The 13,533-nt window shown below is 40.8% G+C and overlaps 1 protein-coding gene across 1 annotated transcript in view; it reads left to right on the top strand.

Moving 5' to 3' along the window:
- Positions 1 to 13,533, top strand: part of TMEM132C (transmembrane protein 132C) — a 186,296-nt gene that overhangs the window by 95,270 nt on the left and 77,493 nt on the right. Inside the window, exon 3 of the mRNA XM_021412781.1 lies at positions 6,416 to 6,562. Within this exon, the coding sequence (XP_021268456.1) occupies positions 6,416 to 6,562 (147 nt within the window). The remainder of the gene's footprint in view (positions 1 to 6,415; positions 6,563 to 13,533) is intronic.

Raw genomic sequence — 13,533 nt, 5'->3', positions numbered from 1 at the left:
TGGTGTGGCATTTTTTTTCAAAGTTTTCTCAAATAGACCAACATTGTAAAAAGTGACAAGAAAATGTGAAGGGACCTGAATTGAGACTAAATACCTAAAATTTTGACAATTTTAAATGTATTTACCCTTTTTTTCATAGATTATTTCCTGAAGGCTTAATCTGAATACTCGAGAAAGAAAATGCCTGGAGAAAAATAGATGCTCCGAGGAGCAAGATCTTCCATTATACTAGTAATTATCCCATATTGTAAATCTAATAATCAAAGCAACCTAAGTTGTTGAATGGGTGTCCCTTCAGACTAGCCTACTTAGTGGGAACCAAGTCTGAAATACCACTATTAGCAGCAACACATTACCTAGTAAATTTAGTACCTAAATTCCCCAGTTGAGATGGGGTTCTCTTTTGCTGATTAGCTGTGTATTCAGCTTGTAAATGAAAACCTCTAAAGCAAAGAGGTGGCCACATGAAGCACAGGTGGAAATCCTCTTGCTAGGGTAGGATGGAGGCAATTAGGGCTCCTGAGGCTTGTGCAGAGTCATGCAGGAAGCCTCAAGCTGACACCTGATCCCCCTTATTCCTTAAGCAGGGCTGTAGCCACTTAATCACACTTACTCTGCCCACGTACTTTGGAAATTAAAGGAGCATATTTGAAAGGTGGACTCAGCTAACTAGGTCACAGTCTTCTGTTCTGCTTGTGGCTTCTCAACTAGGGCCAGCAACAAGGCTTTTAATGAATATTATTTTGCAAGACACGTGTCTGTCCCGTTCATTCAGAGCTGTGATGAGATGTAGCAAATCATTTCACATAGAAAGATGAAAGGAAAAAGACTTACTTAATAAAACAAATCTTGTTTAATTGCTGTGGTTAGTCTCCTGCCTGGTTTATGGGTTCCTGCAGCTGGCTTTAATCTCCTAATTTACACTGGGAACAAAGAAGGAAAGGAATGAAGTTAAATCATGGCAGGAAGAAGCTGAAATTTTTTTTTGGCAAAACTCAGGAAGGTTAGGGACTTACTGTAAAGCACAGCACAGAAACCAGCCACCAGGAGAGGCTCCCTGCATTCCAGGAGATAGGGTAAAACCATTTCTTACAATGCAACCTCTAGTGTCAAGGGCTTCTCCCTTTCTGGGCAGCTAAGGGCAAAATTGCAAGAAACACTGAGGCTCCAGAGTAGACTGACCAAAAGGGGTCAGTATTTGTTAAGTTGAAGCACCAATTTGAAAAATATAAATAGATGGGGATTTACATGTGGAAATGAATAGGATTTAGCACCAGCATCCTTCCTCCCCCTTGCCCGGCATGGCGTGGCATGCCTATGCTCAGCTCTCATAGCACCAAGACTGCCTCACAGATGACCTGATCCCCCTGCCCCCAGTTAGACACAAACATGCATCTGTCTTCAATATTTACACTGTGAATACTTCCTAAAGAAAAGTCTTCCTGCACAGCAGCCTGGACAACAGATGTGAGCTGAAGAGACTGTGCAATGCAGTGGTCACTGATCTAAAACCAGGCTGCACTCAGATCAAAGTACAGCATGCTGAGAATAGCATGGCATTTATGAAGAGATGCAGAGCTAAGTATAACCCTCTGAAAAGAAACAGTCTAACAGGACCAGAAGGTTTAGTGTCTGGAAAACTATTCCAGATACTGTGGATCTTACTGATCTTAGGAATTTAGTGTTGATTTAGCTTTTTATTCTCTAGAGCCCAAGCTGCTGTGTAAACTTCCTCTTGGAGTGTAGGTTGCCAGTGCTGCTAACCCAGTGTAGGAGCCAGCTGCTGCTGCTGATGGTACAGGCCTGCTCCCCCTTTGCCTGACTAAGGTGCTAGCATCAGTCTCCAGAAGATTTAGCTTCCTGCATGGCTCACTGTGAGATCAGATAAGCAGTGATGGCTGTGCCAGGGAAGTGCAGAAGCATGAAGCAAAGACTCTACTTTGCTGGCAGATTTCTTATCTGTATCACAGCACACCCAGACAGCACAGCCTCACTCAGATCTGTGCTTTGGAGGTGACTTCCTTTGCAATAACAGAGGTGATCATAGAAGCATAGAATGGCTTGGGTTGGAAGGGACCCCAGGGATTATCAGGTTCCAACCCCCCTGCCAGAGGCAGGGCCACCAACCTCCAGATCTGGTACTAGACCAGGTTGCCCAGGGCCCCATCCAACCTGGTCTTGAACACCTCCAGGGATGGAGCATCCACAACCTCTCTGGGCAGCCTGTTCCTGCACCTCACCACTCTCTCTGTAAAGAACTTTCCCCTTACATCCAATCTAAACCTTCCTCCTTGAGCTTAAAACCATTCCACCTTGTCCTATCACTGTCTACCCTTGTAAAATGTTGATTCCCCTCCTGTTTATAATCCCCTTTTAAATACTGGAAGGCTGCAATGAGGTCTCCTTGCAACCTTCTCTTCTTTAGGCTGAACAAGCCCAGCTCCCTCAGCCTGTCTTTGCAGGGGAGATGCTCCAGCCCTCTGATCATCTTTGTGGTCCTCTTCTGGACCCTCTCCAACAGCTCCACATCTTTCCTGTATTGGGGGTCCCAGACCTGGACACAGTACTCTTGATGGGGCCTCACGAGGGCAGAGTAGAGAGGGACAACCACCTCCCTGTCCCTGCTGGCCATCCCCCTTCTGATGGAGCCCAGGATACTGTTGGCCTTCTGAGCTGCAAGAGCACAATGCTGGCTCATGTTCAGTTTTTTATCCACCAGGACCAGGATGCGCACCAGAATTAGCAAACATCAGCAAAATCATACAGCATGTGAAGAAATGTGTGCCGTGCTCAGCAATCTGCCCTGTCTATAGCACTGCTGCAGGTGGTAGAACCGTTCCATGGCCACAAGCACTTATGCAAGATTAAAATTTAAATTTAAATAGGGAACTGTAATTTGAGCTCTCGCAATTGTAAGTCATATCTTCAGCTCTGGCTGTTGCTGCTTCAATTGCTCTTCTGTTACTGTCTCTATCAGTATATACTATTATGTCCAAAGACTGCTGAGATATCTTGTAATTTGAGGACAGGGAAATGGAACGGTAAGATTTTCATCTGCAGCTGATCAGCATGAACTAATTAGAGGCACCACTTCTAAGTTTGACACTCTAGGAAGGTAAGGTGCTTAACGAAAGTTTTTGTATACAACTAAAATCTTCAAATTGGAAACTAAATATTTGCTTGGAAATTGCAAATTTACACAAATGTGTTTGTTGTGAGATGGTATAAGTAAATATTTTTACTTGGTCCTGATAAAAATTATGTAATGCTATCTAGGTGAGCTGCTGGAGACTTTTCTTGTGATGTCTTTAAGAAACAGCTTGTTCTGCACTCCAGTGGATTGTTATCATTTTCCCTTTGAGAGAATTAGAGAGAGAAATTTAAGTTACCCAGTTAGTTTGAGACAGAGTTGAGGAAGCGATTTCTTGTGCTGTGAATTAACAACCTTAGAAGTTGAAGCAAGAAAGTCTTTTACTGCTCTGGCTACCATGTGTTCATAAAGCTTCAAAATCCCATTCAGATGGAATCCTCTACATAGTGTGGGATTGAAGCTGACCTCTGGTGTTCTGTTCTGTTCTTAATGATGGTCTTTCTTTTACCTTTCTATTGCAAGGTCTGCTTTCGTCAAGAGATCAAAAACTGTGCTTGACTTTTCATCAAATCCAAATAAACGAGCTGCTGCCCTTGAAGTTTTGCACATGTGTAGGTGGCTTGCTTAGCAGGATCTGGTTTTGGATCCAGAGGACGGATATGGGGACTTTGGTTACTGGTCAGCAGACTTTGGATCTTGTGTTAGTGAGTACTACTGCCATGGAGAGTACAGAAGAATTCAGTGACACCCACAGAACATAGAGGACTTATCAAGAATAAAGTTGGAGTGGGAGATTCTGACTCTACTTGGATGGAAGTCCCAGTCACAGCTTCTGGCTGTGCTGGTGTGTGGGTTGTGGAGCTGTGCAAACACCTCTCTGGGGATATAAGCAGACATGGCAAAGGGGAGATTTTCCAGTTGGAGTGGGGAACCCTACACTAAGGGAACCTGGAGTGCTTCAGCTGTTTGTCATCTCCATTTATTGTCACTGTGCCTGCTTCACTTAAGTAAACAGAGTTGGAGTACGTATATTGCATAGATTAGATGGGTAAATACAGGAGACTGTCAAACAATTTGGCCTTCAGGTCCTCGGTCTCAGGGTTTATTGAGGTACTATAACTTACACATTTTTATATACAAAGTTGGTACTATTGATTTAAAAAAATTAATATTTAATCACAAGCATACAACAAGGTCAATGGATTTTTGTTAAGGAATTAAATAGACTTTTCCTTGCTAGCACTCAAACACTAAGTAAATAAAAAATTAAGTGAAAACATTTGTAGCATATGGGTGCAGATTGCATTTAAAAATGCATGGGGCTCAGTACTGTCTGACTTAATTCTGATTCATCCATTGACCTTGTTATATAAAACTTAATGTCCTTTTTAGAGGGAGAGTTGCAAATTGCGCTTCTGCATATTTATTTAGGAAGTTCAATCTTCTGGGTGTTCATACCCTAATTCCAGTGCTAAGTGCAATCACAACATTGATTTTTCTCACTAAACATAGCCTACTTTACTCTGGTATGGAATTTTTTTTTTTAATGGGCTTTATATAATGGCATATGGGAAAACCACTCAACTTAATGCCCCATATTGTAGTTAATTAACAAAATGGTGTTGTAGCTGTGGTCTTCTGTCCTCTGGCAGTGTATTTTACTGCTAACCTTGACCATCCTAATTAATAGGAGCCCAGGTATTGACTATGTGAAGCTACATGATGGAAAGAGAAATTTACAGTTGCTGAGGAAGTTGTAATTCTGTTGAAAATCCAAACATGAAGAACTTCATTTTGAGTGACATTATACCATTCCAGAGCTCATCTCAAGGAGCAGCTGAACAAAGTCTTAATATGATCGGTTTTTACTTCTCTTTATTTGATAGATACCAATAGTATCCTAAAATATGTCCGAATGTCTCCTTAAACCCATAGTTTCCAAAGCATTTGAATGAATTTGCAAAGATGTCAAGACTGGTGGTAACGTTTTCTTATTCATGAAATGTTTGTTTTGTTCATTTATTTGAACTGCATGCTGAAATGCTTAATGGGGCTTAATGCTTTAATGAACCCTCAGTAACAGAATTGATTATCTCCTTACTTTTTCTGGCTTTATTTCTGAGTAGTTCAATAGACGGAACTAGAAATGCATCAGGTTTGTACTAGTTTTGCTAGAACAAGACTGTAATTTGTGACGGTCCATCCTGTTCCATGTTGCAAATGAGAGAATTAAGCACTCTGCTTTTTCACTGAGGAAAAACAATGATTTCTTTTTCAATGCCTTAAATTATGTTTTGACTCAGTGTTAAAAAACAAAAAAAAAAAAGCTGCAGGAAGACAAGTACTCTGTCTCAAACTATTCATGACTGTGTTTTTAAAGTGTTTAATATCTAAAGAAACGCATTCACGTTGTCTTATGTCTGTCCTCTGGTCTGGTGGAATTTTGTGCTTCTGTTTCTTAAAGGAAAAGCTGCATAAATATCTATATTGCTTATTTTTGATGCTTTGTAATAGAACTGAAGGTCAGCAGTTAAGTGTTCTGCACCCAAATAGCATCTTTACTGGGACTTCATACAAATGTTCCTTAATTAAGCAAATGCTCTTTAATTAACCCTCTGTGCAGTTATTGCTGATGACACTAGCATCGCTGTATGAATACAGTCAACTTTTCAGAGGACATAACAACTAACAGTGGCAGAAATTTGTATCCTAGAAGAACATCACTAAATTGAAAAGTCTTGTATTAACCAATATTCTCTCCAGGCTGGAGATTTCGAACAGAAACAGAAATTTCTTTGGAAATCTGTCACAGAGATGGGATTGTCAGGCAGAAGAGCAACAGTATGTCCACTGGTATCTACAAGAACACCATAGAAAATACCAATGGATTATTTTAAAAATCTCTAGTGAAATATTCATCTCTGCAACAATGATCCACAAGCTTGTCCTGATACTGATGAACAGAGCCCTACCAAGTCTGCTATGCTGGGACAAATTTGTCTTTGAAAGGAATTGTTACTGGAATGGAGAAATGAACCTTGAGGGCAGGTTTTCCTGCAAGTTGAATCTTTGTCATATCTCCAGCTTTCTGTTGGCAGAACATAGAAAGGCACACTGTTAGTTGTTTCTGTCCAAAAAAGGCAATAGGTTGCCTTAGATCTACGTTTGTGAAATCACTTTTTAAATTTACTGATGGATTAGAAACATGTTTAATTTTTAGCTTACTGTTGATGTATTAAGATTTCTATGCTTCTGCTACATTAGGAAAATCACAGTCCTAAATGACCGTCTTATAAACTTTTTTACAATTTCTGTTTCGAACAGGGCAAAAGTGAAGAAAGGTGTAAATATTCTCAATGCAAAGACAAGTGACCCCCAGCAATGGGATGTGAAACAAGAGGTGGGGAATGGTGGAAAGCATTCGACCACAACAGTTATTTGTCAGAGGATGGCGCCAAGTTCAAAGAACAGGTATGAAACTTCATATTCTTGGCACATTAAACTCATTTATATCCATAATACCATTCACTGGTTGGAAGACATAGGGATCATATTACCAGTACTCATAGCTATTAAAACTGTAGCCTGGAAATCTGGAGACACGTTAACTACGGTACCATCTGGTGATCTACAACAGGACATCTCAATTTCCCAGTAATAAAATCAATCAGTTTAAATTAAAAAAAAAAAGAATAGATTAGGCCTTGGGCTTGGGAGATGGGATCACTTTGACATGAATACAAATTCCTTAATTTTAAAGGTTTTTTCTGAACGTAATTTTTGCGCTTGTTTCTCTGAGCATGTTGCAGACTCTGTGGATGGTTCATCAAGCAAACAATTAATTCTTCCACAATGAGCCACTGTAAATTTCAGACATTGGTACAAGATAATTTAAAGATTTCAGTATATAGTGTCTTGTATGTAATAAGGCAACTCCCCTTTTGCAAAGCATTACTTCTTCCAGAACTGGTAGGCCATCCACCGGTAACTCTGGTACTGATACACTGCATTTTGTATGGTAACTCTGTTCAAGACAGAGCCATGCGCTCCAGAGAGCACTGGTATGAACTGGACTGTCAGTGTTTGCTTTCCTGTGTGATGGGCTTGTGCTGAGACGTGGTCTGGCTGTTCCACAGACATAAAAGTGGTGCTTTTTTAGTAAGTCTGACCGTCTTTCATGAAACATAGTGTAGTCACTTACTGCTGGTTTCAGTGGAAATCATTTGGCTCTTGCTGGGTACCATTTTAATGAATTCTCTCAAAACTGCTGTACATTAGTCCATGCAGAGCATTTTTTTGTACAGATCTGAACATTGTTTCCCTAGCCCTGCACTTATTGTTAGCCTCAAACCTGGGTTCATTGAAGAGTAGCATAAAATCTTCACTGGATGTTAGGTTAGTCATTGCTTTCCCATGCAGTGGGTTTGTACCATCTTCAGGCACAGAAACTGAGCAGGTTTGAACATTTATATTCTGTGCCCAGTCAGAGTGCATGGGAAGCATTTGATTTCCGTAAAGTGTGGAAATTTCTCTTGTCATGTGCAGCTCACTGCTTCAGTGTGCTTACTCTTGGTATCACTGCAGTTAGTGAGATTTCCAGAGGAGAATTTGGAGGGGAAGGAAAACAAAAAGGAAAAATAAATCACTAGATTCTGCCAGAAATAAGAAAAAAAAAAATGTTTTCAAAGGGAAAACGTGGCTTTAGAACAGCATGTAATTCTGCGTGTGTTTACAACTGCTGAACTATAATAGTCAGGTTATCAAATCCTAAATTAAATCTTCTTAATACAATTTGCATGAAGTCTAATTAACCTATAAAAATATTTTTAGTGCTCATTATGCAAATAAAAGTCAATGTTTTAATTAATGCCTCTCTATATTTGTGTATGTAAATATTCTCTGTCTTCTGGAAGCCTGACAAGCTGAGGTTTGAATGAAATGTCAGTGTATAAGGAAGAGCTGGATGGAGAAACATAGGTGTGTGTACTGAGATCCCAATGGTATATCATAGGATACTGTGGGCATTGCAGTTAGAGTGTCACTTGGAGCCTACTGTGCAGAGCACGAATATTCTAGTTAGTTGATTAAATTTGGCTGAGAATTGCAAGCCCCTGCTGGGCTTCAGGGTGGTTTAGCAGTGTAGTTCATTCGGGCAATGTGCAATTCTGTTGCAAGGTCAGCCTAGATGTGAGGTACAATTCTGGAGCCCCAGCAGCTACACAGGATAATCTTTTCCTGCAGCAAATTCATAGACATTGGTTAATTTAAGCAGAGAGAGGTATTCTCCATAGCCTTTGCCAAAGAGTTTCTGAAAAGCTAGTAAATAAACATTTTTACTTCTTGAATGCCTCATGAACATTCACACAGCTTGTCAGGAGGATAACAGCATGTTCTTTTTCTTGGCATGACCAGCTGTTTCTATCATGGCTCAGAGAACTGAGCTAGCAGAAAAGAGGAACGAAGGGTCTTCTGCAGTTGCAACCAACAGGTGTAATTTGGCTCTCCCCTTGTATTTTTACATAAGTCATGCTGGTTAAGTCAGAATATTTCTTAAATACAACAGTAAATTCTTAGTGCCTTGGCATGCTGCCTCCTACAAACTTGTGGAAACTGGATAAATCTGTATCCCAGAATTCATTCGCATCATGAGGAGTGTGATGTAGTTAAGCACAAACACTGGAACTTCCTTTCCTTGCATCTTTCTGGTATTGTGTTCGGATATATGTATGGTGTAAGCATTGTGAAGCAAGCAGTTCGTATCTGGATGCAGCACCACTCAGCAGCTAACAGCTTTCACATTACGTAAGTAATAAAAAACAAGGGACATCTTTCAGATAAATCATGTCAATGATTGTATGACTAGATTTTGAGGATATGTAGGCCATGATTTTTTAGTTTTTTAAGAAATATTTGTTCTCTTTAAATTTGTGTCACTAAGCCAAGAGCCATAGCATAACTTTGATTTATTCAGAAAGACTTTACCACTACAGCAAGTAACTGAAAACAGCCTGAAATCAGCAATGTTTGTTTGCCTCATAATGCAATTTGTGGTGAGATTCAAGTAACTATTGATGAAGATAGCAACAGTGTGTTGATTAGTGAAAACAAGACGTAGACTACTGCTTGGTCAGTTATTTTCCCTTGTTGTTTGTTGCATCTGGAGGAGAGCTGGTGGGTTTAAAATGTGTCCTCAGGACAGATGAAGAGAGATTTCTGTTTGTTATTACTACCAGTTGCATGTCCTAGCCTTATGTCCATTTGGTTCCAGCCTAAGGCAAGTATGTTTGGTTTATGATGTATCACATCTACCCCGAGAGCAGCTTCAGTGAAAAGTCTCATAGTTGCTGTGCAGCTCATTCTGGGTTGCTATCACAGCATATAAGAGCTGTTCTGAGATAGACCAAAGGCTGTTTTTAACCTCAGTAATTTTTATAGGTTTGTTTTTTTTATAGAGTTACCTCCAGCAGCTGGTGTGCTGTCAGATGTGGGGATGAAAACAGTGGATTAAGGGTAGGACCATGAAGGGTTAGGGGAATTTCTTAAGATGGCTTCTCTGCCAAAACCAGAGTATCCTATACCTGCACTGTCAAGCACTAAGCAGCAGCAATAGGGTCTGATCTAGGCCTGACTCTTCCTCCTACTCCTTCAAACCTAGACATGGGCTGGTACAAGCTGATTCAGTCTATTCTTGGGCTGATGTCTCTGCCTGTGGATGTTGTGCTCTGTTCGCACAGGAGTGGAGTCACCCAGTGCTTCTGATTTCTGCTAGTGCAGCAGTGCCTGTCTCCCTAACTGGATAGAGAAACAGAGTGTGGGAGAATGGAGAGACATTTAGAAAAACTGACATAATGGAAAACTGCTGTGATGTAGCACTTTATCCTCTTGGCCTTGAACCTTTTGAGAGGCCCGTGGGCTTACAGCTCTCCAGCCATCTGTCTGATAAAGAGGCAGACTCAGGAAGAGTGCTTCCAGATGTTATGTTTATGTTTCAGACTGTGTCACAATCACTTACTTCCCTTGCCACAAGTGCACACACTTCTTTTTTTTTTAACGCTGGCTGAGTATCACATGGAAAAAGCTAATGATGTTACCAGTTCATGTTTCATATCGTCAGGGCATGGAGGAAAGCAACAAAGCCTTTACAGTTGTGTGCAGACCCTTCCTCTGTCTGGAGGCACCATGTGGAGATTTCAGCAAAGTGAAATTATCTTGTGATGGAAAAAATAAAAGTAAAGCATATGTGTACAGCATTCCTGGAACCTGGAAAACTGCTAGCCATGCAGTGTGTGTGGCTGGCCATACCTGAAGACAGGCAGTCTGTGCCCAATGTGTGGATACACAGAAGACCATCCAGACATTACAAACAGAATGGAAGTTATTAATTATTTGGAATCTGGGTCACCTTCCCCTGGCACAGTTTGGGGTCAGTGTGATTTGCAAAGCTCAGCAGACAGGCAGCAGTGCCTGCTGATCACAAAGCCCTGCAGTCTAAGCAGAGGACACCAGTTTTCACAAGAACTCCGAGGTTTGGAGCTCATGAATCAGGATTTTTCATTACACTCATTTGTCCTTCTGACTGTTAATTGAGGCAGGATCAGAGTTGACATGGCTCATGGTGCTGCTAGTGTAGTAGTAGATGCTTGGGAAGCTGGTTTATACAAACCAGAGAGATGCTTTATAAGGAAGACATCAGCAGTGGATATCTTTTACTTTTGAAGCCCAAGAGAGAATCAATTTCCATTCATTTATATGAAAGTCACATGTGAACAAGCATTATGGCCTTCTGAGTACTGCGTTTTAAGCATTTTGCATATTTTGATGCAGTCTCTTAGGCTGCTGGCAGGTTACCAGTGCAACCCTCAGAGCTTCCAATGCCAGTCACGATGTGATGTGCATCTGTCTGCTTAAAACGGCACACAGGAATTTACACATACAGCTTTCAGTAACTATTTCAGGAATAATAAAGCTAAGCCGTTACCTACTACTTTAAAGGTCTTTTCCTTCCATGCTTTCTCATCTGATTTACCCAATGATTTATCTTTGCCTGCTGTCTTTGCATTTTAAGATTTCTCTTTATGTTAGGATGCCTGCTTCAGGTCAAATTAGGGCACAGATGTCTCCAGCGTACGATATAGGTGCCAAAGATTCACTGGACATCTGCACATATGGCAGAGGATCAGCCAGCTGTGCCTCGTAATAGTGTCTTTTCTAGGGCGCAGAAGAGTGGGGTTAGAAGGTTGCTTCCCAAAGGAGCCCTTCATACGGCTCCTCTTTTGCTGCTTTGAAAGTCAGGAGTGTTTATCAAAGCACTGAGCTGAGGACGGAGGAAGGATGAAGAATGCCTTTCGGATCTCTTTCAAGAGTGAGCTGTCTGCAGGAAGGAGGCAGACAGTCCGTTTCCGTTGCCTCACTCTGTCTGTCTGCTGCAGTGTCTGCATGAGCTGTCTTCAGGGGGAATATTTGTTTCTTATGCCTCACTGTTTCAGCAGGTACTTGTGGGGAGCAGGGCAACTTGTTGAACCATATGAATCCTGAGTGCTTTTGACTTAATTGGCTGCCCTCAGCTGCATTAAGGGAAAGTAAATTTCCTGGGAGCCCACAGGAGCAAGCACTCTTACTGAAGCTGATGCACCCTTTTGATTCAACGTGTTCAGTAGTGCGAGTTCAGAAAGATTACACTTGAGATAACCGTAGTAACTGTCATGACAACAGCATGTCTGTTCAGTGTTCATCTAGCACCTCCAAGCAAGGCCCAGCTCCATACCTGCTGTGTCTTGGCTTTGCCATCATCAAAATAAATAGCAACACTGCTATTGGTCAGTAGTTTGCTAGAAATCTGTACTTAACCTGAACCAGCATTAATTCCTGCTTTACGACAGAAAATGGCCAAGCCAGAAAACCAACAGGATCTGCACAAGTGCTGTGGAAGATACTAAACAGAAAGTATTTATTTTCTTTCTTATCAGAGGTCATGGTGCTCTCTCATCTGCTTGAGAAAGAAAGGCACTATAATTTGAGTTGTTTGAAAGCCTGTTGTTACATACCATTTAAATGTATTTATGTTTTAGGAATTAGTTAATAGAGATGAGACAATGAGACACATGAAATTAGATCCATCCATGATCTCTACAGACGTTCCTGCCTAATTCCAATAATTTTATTCTTTATTCTTGTATTTTTGTCTGCTTTGGAGTTTCTGGGTCTGTTGGGAAGCAGAAGGACTGAAGCACAAAGAGAAAGGTCATTCTTCACATTTTTCTTGCACAAATGAAAGCATCAAGCTTGTTTGCTCAGCAGATCTGGATAGTTTGGAAAAGCTCTTCACAATACTTATCAAAACCAAATTCTGGATGTTTAGCCAATGCATGCAATAACCCAGCTTTGTTGAGAAAACTGTCTCTTATGCTGCCAATTCCTTCCCTTTCTGCCAGTCAGGTTGGAAGTATTGTTTTATTTCATTATTATGTAAATAGAGCAGAGCCCCACACATATTAAATTGACCAGGGTGTGCAATCATGGAGTAATGGGACAGTTTTATATCCATTCCAAACTGATAGACAGATTCAATAATAACTATAATTTCTGATATCCAGGGTGAGATTATTTTTTGATTTCTGACAAAATAATCATTTCTCAGAGATTGACTGGAAAGCATACTATCTACTTCTCAGCCTTTGGCTTATGTTTGAGCATGTGTTCTGCAGAGCGCCTGGAATATATAGCAGGAAAGGCAGCCTGTCCCACTTGCATCCTCTACAGAAAGCTGCTGTATTCTTGCCTCTCGCACACAGCAGTCCTCATTGCTTTTCATTTTAATGAGATGCAATTCATGGCTAGGTTGTCTGTGAAAGTCCTTCTGATGCAGCATGTTCATGGGCTGACAATTGCATTAATTTTTTCACTTTGCACTTTAAATCATGAGCTTTAATTTTAGGCGAGGTCAGCTCTTATTTGTCTGTGAGAGCTGCCATGGCTAGGATGTTTTAGCAGCTATTGTAACACTGCCGTCCTTGTGATCTAGAGACAGTGGAAGATAAGAGACAAAAGATGCCGAACTGGGAGGGGGAGGAATTTGTGCATGTGTATTTTTTCTCACACTCTCTTTGAAGCAGAAACATCTGCTGAAAGCCGTAAACAGCTGAGTTCAGCAATCCCACATCACGCTGCCAAGCAACTCTGCGTTTCTCTGTAACTTTCACAGCAGAGGAAATAAATCAGTCAGGCAAAAAAGAATGAGGAAAATTTCGGAAAATGCGCCAAAAGCCAAACCTTTCTAGAATATAGTGAATAAGATCTTTGTTAGTATTCAGCTGAGCAAATTGAAGTATTTCATACACATGTATACCCTCTATGCCATTGCTTCTTGGGGAATTTTGTAAAAACGAAACTCCTGAACTCATTTGATTTTTTATTGGAGGGATAGTATCCTAAAAACACAATTA

Source organism: Numida meleagris, chromosome 14, assembly GCF_002078875.1.
Source record: "Numida meleagris isolate 19003 breed g44 Domestic line chromosome 14, NumMel1.0, whole genome shotgun sequence".
In the NCBI taxonomy this organism is placed as follows: Eukaryota; Metazoa; Chordata; class Aves; order Galliformes; family Numididae; genus Numida; species Numida meleagris.
Note: the sequence above shows the minus strand (reverse complement) of the source record. Positions and strands in the feature narration are given on the sequence as shown.